This window comes from Phacochoerus africanus, chromosome X, assembly GCF_016906955.1.
Source record: "Phacochoerus africanus isolate WHEZ1 chromosome X, ROS_Pafr_v1, whole genome shotgun sequence".
In the NCBI taxonomy this organism is placed as follows: domain Eukaryota; kingdom Metazoa; phylum Chordata; class Mammalia; order Artiodactyla; family Suidae; genus Phacochoerus; species Phacochoerus africanus.
Genome location: NC_062560.1, coordinates 15971729 through 15988646, shown reverse-complemented (window position 1 = coordinate 15988646; position 16918 = coordinate 15971729). Strand labels below are relative to the sequence as shown.

The 16918-nt window shown below is 43.3% G+C and overlaps 1 protein-coding gene across 3 annotated transcripts in view; it reads right to left on the bottom strand.

Annotated features, from left to right (window-relative positions):
- Positions 1–221: 221 nt before the first annotated feature.
- Positions 222–16918, bottom strand: part of REPS2 (RALBP1 associated Eps domain containing 2) — a 247421-nt gene continuing 230724 nt past the window's right edge. For all 3 annotated transcript variants that reach the window (XM_047765004.1, XM_047765005.1, XM_047765006.1), the window contains one exon: positions 222–5703. In XM_047765004.1, the coding sequence (XP_047620960.1) occupies positions 5635–5703 (69 nt within the window). In that variant the 3' untranslated portion in view covers positions 222–5634. The remainder of the gene's footprint in view (positions 5704–16918) is intronic.

Here is a 16918-nt window from a genome sequence, read left to right as displayed (position 1 = left end):
CTGTGAGTTGCCACAATACCCCATGAATGCCCAGTGTTTACCATGTACGGATGTTTTAAGGACCCAGCTCGGATCACCAGGAGGTAAAAATAACCCAAGTGCAGACTTTGATTTCATTGGGAAGACCGCCAACTCCTTTTCATGTCCTTTGCATTCAATGCACCAGACTGAATATGGATCACAAGCGGAGGACTGACACCAAGAGTGCGTAAGAGCCAGACTCAGTTATCATATATTTATTTGTTCACATAGCACCCCAGTTTCACAGCATGTACATTTTCCAACGTTGGCGATTCTTAAGCTACTATGTTCTCCACAGACTTTCCAACAAGTGTGAAAGAGAGGCAGGAAGGTTAGCTTGAGTTTACAAGTCACAATCCAAATATAGGACACCCCATATTTATTTAGGTTTAAGATCAATGTACATACAGTTCCCAATGCTTAGCAAACGAATGGCTGAGTAAAACACTAACACGACTTGTTAGCACATTATCATGAAAAGACAGAAGGCATCAAATATATACTTTGCTGGTACTCATTTTACTGTTCAATGTACCTGTAGTGAAAAAATATACATTTTTACTTTCAAGGTTAAAATAGACCATCAGCTCATTCTCTCTCCTGGCCCACAGCTATGAAGACGAAAATGGCTCTTCCCACCTGTGGCTCACCTGAACACTGGATTTGTGCTGGAGACAAAAAGAATGGCAGTGCCAAAGAAAAGGGTGTACCCGGTGCCCAAGACAGCTGCAGGAGAAGCCCTCACCCCAGCTGCCTTAAAACACAACAGAACCAACACAACTCAGTGGATCCCGTCTCCGTACAAGGGGTCACCGCATCACTGGTTCCACTCCCCGACACAGCTTCCTGAAGGAGCTTTAGGACGCAGCCCAGCTGTCCTACAGGGGGCTCTATGCGGGAGAAGGAACCAGAAGTTTCCCCAGGGCAGCCCCCAAATTCCAATGCAAGCTCACTTAAGTCCTCTGGTCTTCAGAACCATAAAGCACTTTCTCCACCGTGCCATGGGCATGAACCCAGCTTAGAGCAAGCAAGGAGACGCCACAAAACACACAAAATAAGCACTCCCCAAGGGCTGAGAGCTGAGCAAGGCTTCTGTAACCAGAACAAGTTCTGTCGACTGAAGCCCTGTAAAGCTTTTGAGAAAAGCCTCCTTTACCAACATGTGTGTTATGCAATGTAGAACACATCACTGGACAAGCCCCGAAGCGGCCCTGGGATGTCGCGCTCACATTCACAGACTGGCTGTTTCAGGGATGGCTTGGTAAAGGCAACCTCGGAAAGCCTATTTGCGGTAGGGAAGCAGCTCTTAGAATCTGCACCCCCGGCTTGGAGTGCCCGGCCCCCCTTGTCTGTTGTTCTTGAGGTTGCTTGTGAGAGGGTCAGTTAACCAGCTGCATTCCACTGCAAACAGCAAAGGGAAGGGGCTCACACAGTAAGACTCGCAGCATGTGCCGGCACCTGTCGGCGGTGCTGGGCCGTCTCCCTCAGCGTGCGCCCAAGTGCAAGCAAGACACAGCTCCTCGGGACCCCACAAGCCCACACCCCTCCTTCTTACTAGAAACTTGAACCACACGGAGTCATCATGCAAAAAACAACAAAGCATCCATAACTAAAGTGTCAATTCAAGTGATCTTTTGAAGTCAGTTTTAAAAGCGTACACTTGAAACAGCGTCAACAAGTCAGTGAGAGAAACCAAAGTTACTAGTGTTCTCTAGCTGGAAGAGAAAAAAGACCCCTCAACTGAGATTTCCCTTTGTTCGTGTTCACAATGTTCAAACCACAACCTACTGAGTCCTACTTGTCAGTAATATGGGAAGATCTGGTTGCTATGATAGTTGTGATTTAAAAAAAAAAAAAAAGTTTTAAAAATCACATTGCCTTAGTGATAGCTTGTCAGAAGGTGTGATTCTAGCTTGCGCTGAACAAATGTTTTTGGCTCTAAGGTGTTATACTGAAATTGAGATCTTTCCAGCTACTGCATTTGCAAATGCCTGTCTTAACTGCAAGAAAAACATCCATCTTCAGATGATTTGCTTATTGCTCTTCTAAGTAACCATCTACCATGGTTGTGAGAGCTCATTTAGGAAACAGACAAACGTTATTTAGAAACAGATTAGAATCAAGTCACAGATGAGAAGAATGCTTTACGACAGCTCGCACATTACTAGGAAATCAAAGAAAAATTCATGGTTTTGATTACTCACCCTAAACGATGCTGAAATTGAATATCTGCAACCCAAGTCACCCAAGATATACTGAAGAAAACTATACCTTACTACAGATTGAGTTCATTTCCAACACAGTAGTCTACTTTAAAAACAAACTCCCATAAGGAATACAGGAATGGAATCCATTCAAAGCAACAGCGGTCAAAAGGTCTGCCAAGAAACTCAGGGTAATTTACTACATCATGAAAGGTGAGGTGTTCAGAAGAACAAATAGTTCCATCATATTCTTTCCCTTCAGATTTTAGTTTTTGCTTCAAATTCAAGGGAAAGATCTAGATCAGAAGCTCATCAAACCTTGTTTTCATATTTTAAGGCTGATTAATTAAGGAAATAAAATTCAACATGGTAAACAGAACAATTCTTCTGATCTATTTTCAGTAATGCTCGCGGCTAAGGGGACTCAGCTTGGAATCCATGAAATCCCATCTCTGGCACCAGCTACCTCCTTCTCTGGACTCCTGGGCAAGGAACTGTGGTTTCTTAGGGCCTGGGTTTCCCCAGCAGCCACTGCAGGATATGAGAACAGTGCCCTCATCTCTGACGTCCTCTTGTGCCATGAGAGGCAAATGGGCACAGCTTCCAGCTAGGCTGCCTCCTCTGCCAAACAGACCCAAAGCACTCGCCTAATGTTTATCAAGCAGTCAGATCCTTTCAACTAAGGCAAGTGTCTACCTTGATTACAACACAGCCCTCCACTGCAGAGAGCTACCTTTTGGCTTTGCTCCACGTCGGCTGGCTAAGGAGGTGGCAAAAGCAACAATGCCACATACCAGAGGCACGGAGGTGCCCGTGAAGTGGGCTCTCTGCTCCGACTGTGCTTTTGTCCTTGGGACTTCGGGACTCCCATGGTGGAAGAGTGCTTGACAATACGATTATTAAACGCCCAGGGATGGAGGCAACATCGACCTTCTGTCCACAGAATCCCGCCCAACGAGCAGGTCTTATTTTTGAGTAGTTTTAAAGAAGAGGTATAATGGTGATAGCAATACCCCAGCCTTCCAATCAAGCATATTAAAGGCTCCCAGCAACACTATCAGGAGTTATAATCCTAAAGTAAAAGCATACATCCTAAGAAAACAGAGAAATAGAGGATGGGCGCTAGTTAGGTAATAGTAATGGGATGTGCATGTGTTTAATTTTTTTTTTAATCGACTTCTAGGCAACTGAGAAACTGCGGTCATTATTAAGTCCGGTCAAGAAGGCTGAGAGGACTAGCACTGTGTATGCTTTACAGCGACGCCCATCCTAAAGTAGTGGTGAGACTATGCAACTCATGAGGCTTTGATTGTCCAAGGCAAGTTTTTTTTTTTTTTTCCTTTAATGAAAACCAAGCGAGCTAAACAAAACCCCAACCTCCTCATGTGGTCCACTCTGGCCTTGGCTTGATGGGGGAAAGAAGGCATGTCCCTATTTTGAAAACACGTAACAGAGACTAACATTCTTTAGCTGATAAGCTTGCTTAATGGATAAGCAGCGCACTCTGGAGCGTGTGCAGATGCACTGATGATGCGACAGGGTGCACGGGCCAGTCTTCCCTGGACCGAATGTAAGAAAACACACACATGATGCGAACCATCTGCGACAAGGCCACTGCCCCCAGATCTCAGAACATGAGAAAAGAGGTTACTGAAAAAATGCTCACTCACCCATTCGTCACCTTAGAAAGGATTGAAACGGACTCTGAATCCCGCCCACAGGGACAAAAAAGGCGGCCAAAAGGGAAGGAAAAGGTGAGTCGAGAGCTAGCTCAAGTCTTGTGATTTTCAAAATCAAAGCAATTCAAAATCCTTGAATGTGCACAGAACAGATCAATTTGCTTTTCTTTGGAAAAACATCATCTGTTTGAGCCTTTCTCCTCTGCCGCTGAGCCAGTGACACAGTTTGCCAATGGAACGGGAAGCACCAAATAAACGCCTACTCTTCCTAAAAGCGGTCAACTCCATTGCAACCAAAAGCTTAGCCCCACATGCTGCAAACCTTCCCTAAACCACTTCAGAGAGGACCTGAGCCCATCGCCCCCTCTGTGCTAAGAACGGGGAAATTAGCAAAAGGCACAAGAGACGGCGTTTCTGGCCATCGGCCTCTTGAAGTGAGCTTAAAGCTGCTGAGCCCCAGCACCCGTGGGGGCCAGCCGACTCCCACTCGCAGCTTGAGCTTTCAGGAGGCGCGGGCTGGGCAATCCTCCAGACAGCACTGGCTTCTGCGATCGCAACTGACCCTTTCTCACCACTTACACTCGAGGCGCGAAGAGGCTGGGCTCCTCCGGGCTGCACATCAACCCATCACTTTGCAAGGGCACGCTTCACAGAGAACAGAAGAGCTGTATACCCAGCATGAGGATCGGCTTGCTTTCATTATGTCTTCATACCCAATACACTCACAATCCGGGTTAAAATAACAAAGACAAAAGTGACCACTAGAGATGGCTGCATTGCTGGTAACGACCACGGCCCCTTCTTCCCTAGGCTGAATACCTGGTTTCAGACAACACATCTTCATCGGTCCAAACAGTCCCATCAGGTCTGCCTAAGGGAGGGGTGGTTTTCAAGGTCATGCATTTCCGGAGAGGTTACCCCATGCAGGATAAAAGTAGAGGTTTGGCAACTATTTCTTAATTCGATCGGGAAAGGCGGCGAGGGTGGATTGCTCTTGCCCCGAAACCTACACGAAACGGCTGAGTTATGTGAGTTGATGGCCTCGCTGGGCCAAGTTAAATAAGACTATGAACAGAACCGCTACTTTAGAGAGATGTAAAGACCGAATAAGTCTTTGCCATTCAAGAGAAAACAATAGCCAGGTATTATTTATAGCTAGATATAACATCAAGATGGCACTAGAGAAGCAATTTTTGGCATAGTAGTGGTGGAGGGCACAACGCCAGTCTAAATCTAACGCTTTCGTTTTATTCTAGTTTCTGTTTTATTATCATCATGCCATGGACTATCCAGCTGGAATTGCAATTATTCAGGAAACCAACCTACTGTATACGATATACATACAAAAATAAAACAAACATCCCGAAGGTACTGGATAATAGAGTTTGGTACCATACATTCTTTAAATAAATAATGCTCTAAATCGCTTTTATTTGCTAGAAGACTGGTTTTTTGGCAAGGAGCAACATCTAACACCTCGAGGAAGTACTTAAGAACGGCAGACAAATTCCACTAATAATTACAATTTCAAGTGTGATAATCAGTTGTATTTTTTCCCACCACAGTAAAATGCACATGTGAACTACAAGAGAAAAGGTGATATGGAGTATATGCCGCTGCTCACAGCGTGTGACACAGTCTCAGACATCGAGGACGAGTAGTTGCGTCGAAACATTCAAAGGAAAGATCCTGGCAGGAAAGGTCACCCACTGTGACTTGCATCGTGGGGGTCATAACACAGTGACTGGACGAAGTTGTTCCAGTTGGTTTTCCAACGCAATCCGTTCTTGATGAACCTCCTGAGTTGTACAAAACAAAGAGAGGAAAGCGGTCATTTCCCAGGTTCATCCCTGCTCCATCAAACATTAAAAAGACACTTATGGAGTTCCTGTCGTGGCGCAGTGGTTAACGAATCCGACTAGGAACCATGAGGTTGCGGGTTCGGTCCCTGCCCTTGCTCAGTGGGTTGAGGATCCGGCGTTGCTGTGAGCTGTGGTGTAGGCTGCAGACGCAGCTCGGATCCTGCGTTGCTGTGGCTCTGGCGTAGGCCGGTGGCTACAGCTCCGATTCGACCCCTAGCCTGGGAGCCTCCATGTGCCGCGGGAGCGGCCCAAGAAATAGCAACAACAACAAAAAGACAAAAAAAAAAAAAGACACTTATGACTGGACCCTCACGCACTGAAGTACCATACGCCTCAAGGACAAGTGGACCAGAAGGCATCGTATTCAAAGCTGGTGACCAGACACAGGAGGCTTCTCGATTTGTAGTCTCTCAACTCCTTTCTGAAGATGATGTAATGAAGTGGACCGACCAACGCCCTCGACCCCACGCCTGAATCTCATCCTCACTTTTAACAAGATCAATGGCTGACAGAGAATGAGGTTAAAGACAGACTGAGACGGAGCGGAAAAGTAAAAGCAGACTCTCAACACTGAGAGGTGAGCCACTGTTAACTCCATTTCTAATTGCAATCTCTTGCTGCTGCTTTTTCTTCTTCTTCTTCTTTTTTTTTTGTTTTAGACCTGCACCTGGGGCATATAGAGGTTCCCAGGCTAGAGGTCGAATGGGAGCTGTAGCCCCCGGCCTACACCACAGCCACAGCAAGGCGGGATCCAAACCACGTCTGCAACCTACACCACAGCTCACGGCAACGCCAGATCCTTAACCCACTGAGCGAGGCCAGGGATCAAACCCACATCCTCATGGATCCTAGTTGGGTTCATTACCACTGTGCCACAGTGGGAACTCCTGCAATCTCTTGCTTCAATCCAGCACCATATTTGATTAGGTCCGAGGGATGAGAACGTGTACTGGTCATCCTTCCACCAAAGTGTCACCCAGGTTCCTGCACAATATATGGCTTAAAGTGTGACTTCTTGGGTAAAGGCAGAAAAAAGGATCCACAGTCTGCTGTTTGGGAATTCAAACTTTGAGCCCTAAAACCCAGATTTATTGGCAGGGAGAGAGGGGGACACAGAAAGGCATTCTCAGGTGGAATCGGTCAAGATGGGAAAGAAATCTGTATAAAGGCTCTATTATGAGATGCCAGAAGAACCTATATGTTAACAGTCAGCGTAGACTCAACGAGCATTTATTCACCCACCCTCCTATCTCCCCAGCCAAGAGTCTGACTTTCCATCTACCACAGCCAGGTTCCACTCTCGGTGCGATGATACCAGCAAGGGACAAGAGCGATCAGACCAATGCCCTCGTAGGGCCTATATGCGAATGGCTAGAGAAAGGCCATAAAGTTCAAGAATAAGATACTCTCAAGAGGAAATAAGTAAGATGCTGTACCAGAGACTAATGGGGAAGCTGGGAGAAAGGCCGAGAGGATGGTCAGGAAAGGCTACTCAGAGCTGATGCTCCTGAGCAGAGACAGGAATGAGGTGACAGGGGAGCCATGTGAAGATACAGGGGAAGGACATTCGGGGAGACAAAACAGCAACCGCAAAGGCCCCAAAGGAAGGAACGAGCTCGGTGTGTCCGATGAACAAACAGGCCTGTGTGTGCAGTTCCCATCGTGGTACAGCGGAAACGAATCCAAGTAGGAACCAGGAGACTGCAGATCCGATCCCTGGCCTCGCTCAGTGGGTTAAGGATCCCGCGTTGCTGTGGCTGTGGTGTAGGCCAGCGGCTGCAGCTCCGATTTGACCCCTAGCCTGGGAACCTCCAGGTGCCGTGGGTGCAGCCCTAAAAACAAAACAAAACAAGCCTGTGTGACCGGAGCAGAGCGGAGGGGTAATGAAGACTGGCAGGAGCTGAGGTCAGAGAGTTAGGCAGGGAGCCTGTGGATGGAGTAAGAGGCAGGGATGCCAAGTACAGGGGCGCAGCAACGAGCGTTTTGAATCAGGAACGGCAGGCGTTATCTAGAACTCAGCATTTCCACTCTGACTGCTAGGTAGACAATCGACTGCAGCAGGACAAGAGGAGAAGCAGGAAGCACTTGGAAGGTTACTGCATGGACCCAGGTGAGAAATGAAAATGGTTTAGATCAAGGTAGCAGCCATAAAGAGAGAGAGAAATGGATGGATTCTGGACATGTTTTAAACCTAGAACTAGGACGACATGTGGATGAAGATGATGTAGGAAAAAAGGAAGGGCATTCTGGACTGAGCACGTGGGCGGCTGGCAGTGTGGGATTACCTGAGAACAAGACGACTGGCTGAGAAATGGGCATTTCAAGGAGAGGGTTGGGATTAAGTGTCTGTGATGGATATCAGACGTGTTAGGGGGAAAGGTGAAAAAGCGGATGTAAAAGCCTGTCTAGAGCTTAGACGAAAGAGACGTAGGGCTTGAGACATAAGCTTATGATCACCAGGTTGGTCTTATGCACAGTCTTGGTCTTCAAAGCCCCCGGACTGTGTAGCACTGTCTGGCAAAACGACATAGACAGAGGTTGCAGGTAAAGGCGGAACTGAACATAGACACTGCACTCACTCATTCCCTACTGGAACTCCACTAAAACAATAAAAAAAAAGTTGTGGTAGGGGGTCACAGACACACAAGGACAGGGGGAGAAAAAGGGAAGCGGTGATAGCAATAAAGTTGGTAAGCTGGAAGGCCAACTGCTGAATGGTGAATGATTTAGCGAATCCAAGAAAAATAAACGTGGGGATTCTACCAGTTGCTGAGGACACCTCTTCCAATTATGCATTACGGAACTGGAGAAATAACCACGAGATGGATCTGGGGATAAACTGGACCCACTGTGAGATGGATCTGAGCTAAAACTCCACCGATCACTGATCTCCCTAAGCTCCTTCTCTACCTGGTAGATCACAGGGATGTTTTGGGTCTCCTGGAATTAGTGCCAGTTCGGAGCCTGTGTCCAGTAATCCCCTGGGGAAATCTGACGAATCCCCTTTCCCCGGTGCACAGGCACCCTGGTAAATGGGCACAGGGCCCTTGGGAAAGGCTGGGAGGAGGATTAACAATGTAATGTGGGGCTGCACAGCGGGGTCCTTTCCAAAGGTGACCCAGATACCCCTTTGTTCAAGGGTTCTGTATCTGTAAACTTAGACTGGGAATTGACTGAGAGGCTATGACTAGAGCTCTGTTTGATGATTTTTCAGACTTCTGTTCACTAGATCTAGAACTCTTTACTTAAACAGATCCAAAAAAGTGAACTGCAAGCTAATCATGGGGATAAAACAAGAACTAATCCGATTTTATATAGAAGAATCTCTGAAAGACTCAAACTGGCAGCACCAAAAAACTATGAAAGTGGGAGTGAAAGAGGGGAGGAGGACTGGCTTAAATGAGTCGTGGCTGAAAGTCTGCCTCAGAAGCAATTAGACCCCCAGATCCTTGCGGCCACCAGGGCAGAGAACACTGCAGATGTACTGCTTGGAAAGGGAAAACAGAGCACTTCTGGATCAGCAATACACAGACACAGGTAAGGACAAGAAACTGGACTGGAAAGAGGGGAGACTGAATGAATACCCTGAATGCTGAGCACCTCAGCCCTCTCCTCCACTGAACACGTCTCCATCTAGGAGACTGAAAGAGCCTCCTCTCTGAGGACTCCCCAGACCAAGAACAAAGAGCCAATGATACTGTCTTTGGGGGTTCCCCAACTCTACAGCCCAGTCAAACAGGGGGGAGAATGAAGCTCAAAGCTGATGGGCCCACAACATGCTACAAACTTCCAATCTGCATTTTCCTCCTCCTCCTAAATATAAGAAAGAAGGTCCATCAGATATTGAAAGAAAGTATTTAATTTAAAGAAATACACCACTGAAATCCAGGCCCACTCACCCAGACAGGAAAGAGAGAGAGGCCTCCTGAATCCAAGAGCCCTGTGATATCAATGTAAGACTTAGTGAGAACGGATAAGCAACACAGCCCGACTATACAGCACAGGGAACTATAGCCAGTTTCTTGGGATGGAACATGATGGAAGACAGTATGAGAAAAAGAATGCATACATATGTATGACCGGGTCACTATCCTGTACAGCAGAAATTGGCACAACATTGCAAATCAACCATACTTTAATAACAATTTTAAAAAACTACAAAAGATACACAAACATCAAAATAAAAAAGCAAGTATTGAAGAAGAAAAACTACCATTGAGAGAAGATACGACATCAATGAAACAATAGGATACCATCAAAAAGAAAGAGAACCAAAAAAAAATGAACTCTATTTTTAAATAAGAGAAAATTCAGAATTTAAAAATAAGTATGCCTCCACATATAGACAAACACCAAAAAAAAAAAAAAAAAAAAAAGAAGAAGAAGGAAAAGAAAAGAAAGAAAATAGAAGAGAAAATTAGAAAATCAAACTAACAGGTCCAGGGTCTTAAAAATATCAGGAACAGGGGAAATGGAAGGAGGAGAGGATCAAGAAAAATCAAGAAAACACCCAGAACTCTAGAATATGGGTTTCCAAAACAGAAGGGACTACTAAGTGCAGAGACCAATGGGTGACAGGGAGCTACACCAGAGCAAAGGAAAAGGCAGGGGAGGGGCGCAGTCCAAGAGCAAAATGCGAAACAAGAACAAGGTCACATACAAAGATTCATAAAACAGAACAAACTCTGACATTTTCAAAAATAATTTTATTCTGTATTATCATATGGTAAGAATGACTTTTTTTCATTTAGTGTACAGTTTTATAAATATTAACACATTTCTAGATTTGCACAACTGAGAGGGTACATTATAGTTCCAACAACCAGAAAGCTCTCTGGTCATACTCATTGACTGCAAACCCTCAACAACCAGTGGTCTGTTTTCCAGCGCTATAGTTTTGCCTTTTCAAGAATGTCAAATAAAAGGACTCATGCAGTACATAACCTTTTGCCACTGGCTTGTCTCACCAGCATAATGCCTTTAAGTTTCATTCAAGTTGCTGTATGTATAACTCCTTTGTACTGCTGAGTACAATTTCATTGTATTCAGTTTATTTATTCATCCTTCAAAGGACATAGGAGTTTTTCCCCAAGTTTTGGCTATCACATGAATGTTTGCATTTTGGGTGAACCTAAGTTTTCATTTCAGTAAGGTACATACGCAGGAGTGGGACTGCTGGGTCACGGGGTAAGTGTATATATAACTTGCTAAGGAACCACCTCAAATGATTTTTCGGAGTGGGGTACCATTTAGCCTTCTCACCACCAAATCATGAGGGTTCCAGGTGCCAACACTTGGTGTTGTCATGATTTTCTATTTTAGCCATTCTAATGTGTGTGTCGTGGTATGTGATTTTGGTTTCAATTGGCATTTGCCTAATGGCTAACGATGCTGAATATTTTCTCACGTGTTCATTTGCCATCCTTATATCCTCTTTGGTGAAGGGTCTGTTTAAGTCCTTTGGCCATTTTTAAGTTGAGTTGTTTGAGTTTTGAGAGTTCTTATTACTGAGTTTTGAGGGTTCTTTATATAATCTGGACACAAGTCCTCTGTCAAATATGTGGGTTATAAATATTTTCCCCCAGTCTGTAGCTTGTCTCTTAATTCTCTTGACAGTGTTTTTGGCACAGTAAGTCTAATTTATTGATTTTTTTTTTTTTCTCTCACGGATTGTGCTTTTGGCATCATTTATTCTAACCCCAGGGCACAAAAACTTGTTCCCATGCTCTCTTCTACAAGTTTTACACCTCTGTGTTTTACACTGGCATCTATGACCCATTTCAAGTTAATCTTTGGATCAGGAGTGAGGTTTTTGACCAAGGTTCAGTTTTACATACAGATGACCAATTGTAAAAAAACAGTTTATTGAAAAGACCACTCTTCCCTCAATGAATTGATTTTGTACCTTCGTCAAAGATCAAATGGCTCTATTAATGTGGTCTACTTCAGGACTCGCTATCCTGCTCCACTGATCTTTCAGCAATCCCATGTGGTCTTAATTACCAAAGCTTGATATGAAAAAGTGATTCCTCCAACTTTGTTCTTCTTGTTCAAATTTGTTTTAGCTATTCTAGTTCCTTGGCCTTTACATATAAATCACAGCATTAGTTGGTACGAAAAATCCTGCTGGGATTTTGATTGGTTGCAACGAATCTGTGTATCACTTAGGAGAAAAATAGTATCACTACTATGTTGACTTTTCAATCCACAAATAGCACATGTCTCTCCCTTTATTTATGTCTTCTTGGATTTCTTTTGGCAGTGCTTTGTAGCTGAGAGGATATAGATTCTGTGTTTTCTGAAGAAGTTATATTTAAGTATTTCGTTTGGAAGATGAGGTGCGCTACCGTGAATGATAATGTTTTTATTTTTTTAATTAAAAAAAATTTTTTTTTCCTTTTTGTCTTTCTAGGGCTACACCCGCAGCATATGGAGGTTCCCAGGCCAGGGGTCCAATCAGAGCAGTAGCCACCAGCCTACACCAGAGCCACAGCAATGCAAGATCCGAACCATGTCTGCGACCTACAACACAGCTCACAGCAACGCCAGATCCTTAACCCACTGACCAAGGCCAGCAATCAAACCCGAGTCCTCATGGATGCTAGCTGGGTTTGTTAACTGCTGAGCCACAATGGACGCGCCAATGTTTTTAAAATTTCTGTTACAGTTGTGCATTGCTTGTACATAGAAATATTATTGCTATCTGTATGATCTTGTATCCTGTGACTTTCACAAGTTCAATTAGAAAATAAAACTAAAAAAAAATTTCAATTCACAATAGTGTCACCAAAAAAGGCAATAAACTTAACAAAAAACATATAATACTTATACACTTGGAAACACTAAGAGGAATTTTTAAAAATCTAAACAGAGAATCTTGAGACATTTATACTATCTGATTTAAGATTTACTACATACAAGAGAAGTCAAGACTGTATGGTAGCAGAATAAAGATCAACAAATAGGTTAATAGAACAGAAATAAGAACCCATATATAAATCCACACTGATATGATCATTAGATTTTTGACAAAGGTACCAGAGTGATCCAAAGAAGAAAAGAAACTACAAATGGGGCTAGATTAATGGGATACTGATATGGGGGAAAAAATGGGCCTTGAACCTAATCTCACAGCATACATAACACTTAATTCAGGATGGATCATAGATACTGGGTGCAGCCACTAAAGAAAACACTATGGAAGTTCATTAAAAAATTAAAAATAGGAGTTCCCGCTGTGGCTCAGCAATAACAAACCTGACTAGCATCCACGAGGATGATGGTTTAATCCCTGGCTCCACTCAGTGGGTTAAGGATCTGGCGTTGCCGTGAGCTGTGGTGCAGGTTACAGATGCGCCTCAGATTCCTCATTGCTATGGCTGTGGCACAGGCCAGCAGCTGTATCTCAGAATTGACCCCTGTCCTGGGAACTTCCACATGCTGTAGGTGCAGCCCTTAAAAAAAGCCAAAAAAAAAAAAAATTAAAAATAGAACTACCAGGAGTAGTATCAGCATCATGGTTAAAGAAGACATCCTTTGTCCATGTTCTCTTGCCAACAACAATTTGGCATCCATTCACAGACAAAGTGCCTTTCTGAGAACTATGGGATCCAGCACTGTACACCAAGAGAGGAGTCTTGCCCAGCCATGTATTTAATAATAGGCACACACTTCATTTCCAGCTCTGGACCCAGCAGTGGCCCATGAACCATCTCTAGCCCCTCTTGGTTTCAGTCTGGGAGATGCTAGTGTTTTAGACAATCACCCATAGATGAAAAAGACTTTGCGGAAATCCAGGTTTCAAGTAGAGAAGTTTCAGCACAATGCTAGAGAAAAAAAAAAAAAAAAACACATGTCTGGATGCCCTGGGGGAGGCAAGTGCAACTGTTTGACTTTACTTGCATCACCCTTCCTGTCAAGGAAGCACGGCTTAGGACTAAGAGAGATCTTGGCCCATAATTTCTCCCATGGGGGAAGGAAGAGTGCATAAATATCTGGTTTCCCCAGCTGGGTGAGACACTGTCAAAAATCTTCATTTCTCTCTCTCCCCATCCATAGTACTGAATTATGAACTCTCTGACTGTGGGGTGGTAAGAGACTGGAAGAGTGGCAGGTAGGATTCTCAAAGGGTATTAAAGGAACACAGATCCTACTAAATGTGTTAAGGGACTCCATCAGGAAGCCCACTCACAAGCCCCTGGGGATGCTCCAACTGGCTATGGGGCATTCTCAGCACTCCATGGGCCTTACAACACACCACCACCCCTGTGGCCAGCTCCCTGACAGCAGCAAGAATGAGTGAGCACATGTAGAAAGCTTTGTGGACCCAAATCTGTGGGCCAGAAGAGACCACAAATTTGAGCTGTAGTGCCACCTTTGGGAAAGCAAAAAGGAGGCTGTCAGCATTTGGTCTGGTGTTCTGCAGGATCAGAAAAAGGCATACAAGCTTAAGAATTCAGAAGTTCCCGTCATGGCTCAATGGTAATGAGCCCAACTAGTATCCATGAAGATGCGGGTTCGATCCCTGGCCTCGCACAGTGGGTTAAGAGTCCCATGTTACCGTGAGCTGTGGTGTAGGTTGCAGATGTGGCTCAGATCCTGTGTTTCTGCAGTTCCAATTTGACCCCCTAGCCTGGGAATTCCATATGCCACACCTGCGACCCTAAAATAAAGCAAAAAAAAAAAAAAAAAGAATTCTGCCACAAGAAGGAGCAAGAAACATTGAGCAGGTGTATCCACAGAAGATCTGAGAAAGTCTCAGAATCTCTAAGAGGGCTAATGGAAGATATTTCTCTCCTGAAAACAGTTAGTAAAGACTGGAGGAGGTGACTGCTATTTCAAATATGAAGACAGCAATACAAAACTTCAAGGAAACACAAACTACCAAAGAATCCAATAATCTCCTAAGTAACCAATCCCAAAGACATGGGGATCTATGATTTACACAATAAAGAATTTAAAATGGCTGTTTTAAGGAAACTCAATGTGCCACAAGAAAACGAAGAAAAACAAATCAATTAAATCAGGAAAACCACACTACATGAACAAAATTAAAAGGTCAACAAAGACAAGGAAATCATAAAAAAAAGACCCAAACAAAATTCTGGAACTGAAAGATGCAATGAATGATATTAAAAATATAATGGAGAGCATCAACATCAGAATGGATCAAGCAAAAGAAAGAATCTGAGAGAGAAGACAGAGACTTTGAAACTATCCAGTCAGAGAAGAACAAAGAAAAAAGAATTTAAAAAAATTGAAAAAGGGATGCCTTCAAAGAAATAATTTGTGAATTATTACAGTTCCAGAAATTGAAGACAGGGAAGAGCACAGAAAACTTATTTGAAGAAATAATGGCTGAGAACTTCCCAAATCTGGTAAGAGATATGGATATCCAAGCTCATGAAACTCACAGATCATGAGACAATCTCACTTAAACAGATCCTCTTTAAGACTCATTATAATAGGAGGTCTCATTGTGGCTCAGCAGAAACAAATCTGACTAGCACCCATGAGGATGCAGGTTTGATTCCCTGGCCTCGCTCAGTGTGTTAAGGATCCAGTGTTGCCATGACCTATGGTGTAGGTCACAGATGTGGCTCAGTTCTGGCATTGCTGTGGCTGTGGTGTAGGCTAGCAGCTACAGCTCCGATCTGACCCTCAGCCTGGGAACCTCCATATGCCTTGGGTGCAGGCCTAAAAAGACTAAAATAAAATAAAATATTTGCTATAATAAACTTGTCAAAATTCAAAGACAAAGATAAAATCCTCAAAGCAGCAAAAGAAAGAGAACTTGTACCTTCAAAGAGACCTCTAATGAGGCTATGTGTGGATTTCTCAGCAGGCACCTTTAGAGAGAATGGGATGATAATCCAAAGTGTTATAAATAAAAAACAAAACAAAACAAAAAACCCCACCAACCGTTAATGCTCTATTTGGCAAAGTTATCATTCAGAAATGGAGAGATAAAGGTTTTCCCAGATATATAAAAAGGTGAGGGAGTTCACCATCACTAGACCTGCCTTACAAGAAATTTAGAAATTTAGAAGGTGAAATGAAAGGATACTAACTAGAAACATGAAAAGATACAATATACTGGGGTAAATGTAAGTATATAGCCAAACTCAGACTGCTCTAATACCATAATATGATGGTATGTTAACCACTTAAATCTAGTATAAAGATTAAAGGATAATAGTATAAAAATAACTATCTACAATAAATCATTAATGAATACACAATATAAACAGAAGTAAATTATGACATCAAGAACAAAAAAGGGGGAGTAAAAAGGTAGTTTTTATACACAATCCAAGCTGTTACCTGCAAATAACAGACTGTTATATCTATAAGATGTTTTATGTAAGCCTAATGATAACCAGAAAGCAAAAACAAAAACCTACAGCAGATTCACAAAAGATAAAGAGAAGATGGCTGAAGCATACCATTACGGAAAATCATCAATTCACAAAGGCAGGCAGTATGAGAGGAAGAAAGGAAGAATGGAACTACAAAACAGCCAGAAAATAGAAAGATAGTATTAGTAAATGCTTACCTATCCATATTTTTTTTTTGCCACACCCATGGCACGTGGAAGTTCCTGGGCCAGGGATCAAACCCATGCCACAGCAGTGACCTGAGCCACAGCAGTGACAATGCCAGATTCTTAATCTGGTAGGCCGCCAGAGAACTTGATATTTACTTTAAATGTAAGTGAATTAAATTCTCCAATCCAAAGGCATAGAGCAGCTAGATGGATTAAAAAAAAAAAAAAAAGACCAAACTACATGCTGCCTACCAGAATCTTACTTCAGTTTTACAGTCACACATAGGAAAGAATGAAGAGATGAAAAAGATATTTCATGCAAGTAGATACCGAAAGATAACAGGGGTAGCTGTTCTTTTATCAGGCAAAATAGACTTTAAGCCAAAACTGTAAAGAGACAAAGATGTCATTATATAATGTTATAGGGGTCAATTCATGAAGAAAATATAACAATCATAAATATATATGCACCCAACATTGGAGCACCTAAACATATCAGGCAAATATGAAAAGATCTGAAGGAAGAAACTGAGAGCAATATAATAATAGTAGGGGACTTCAATACCTCACTTTCAACAATGGGTATATCATCCAGACAGAAAATCC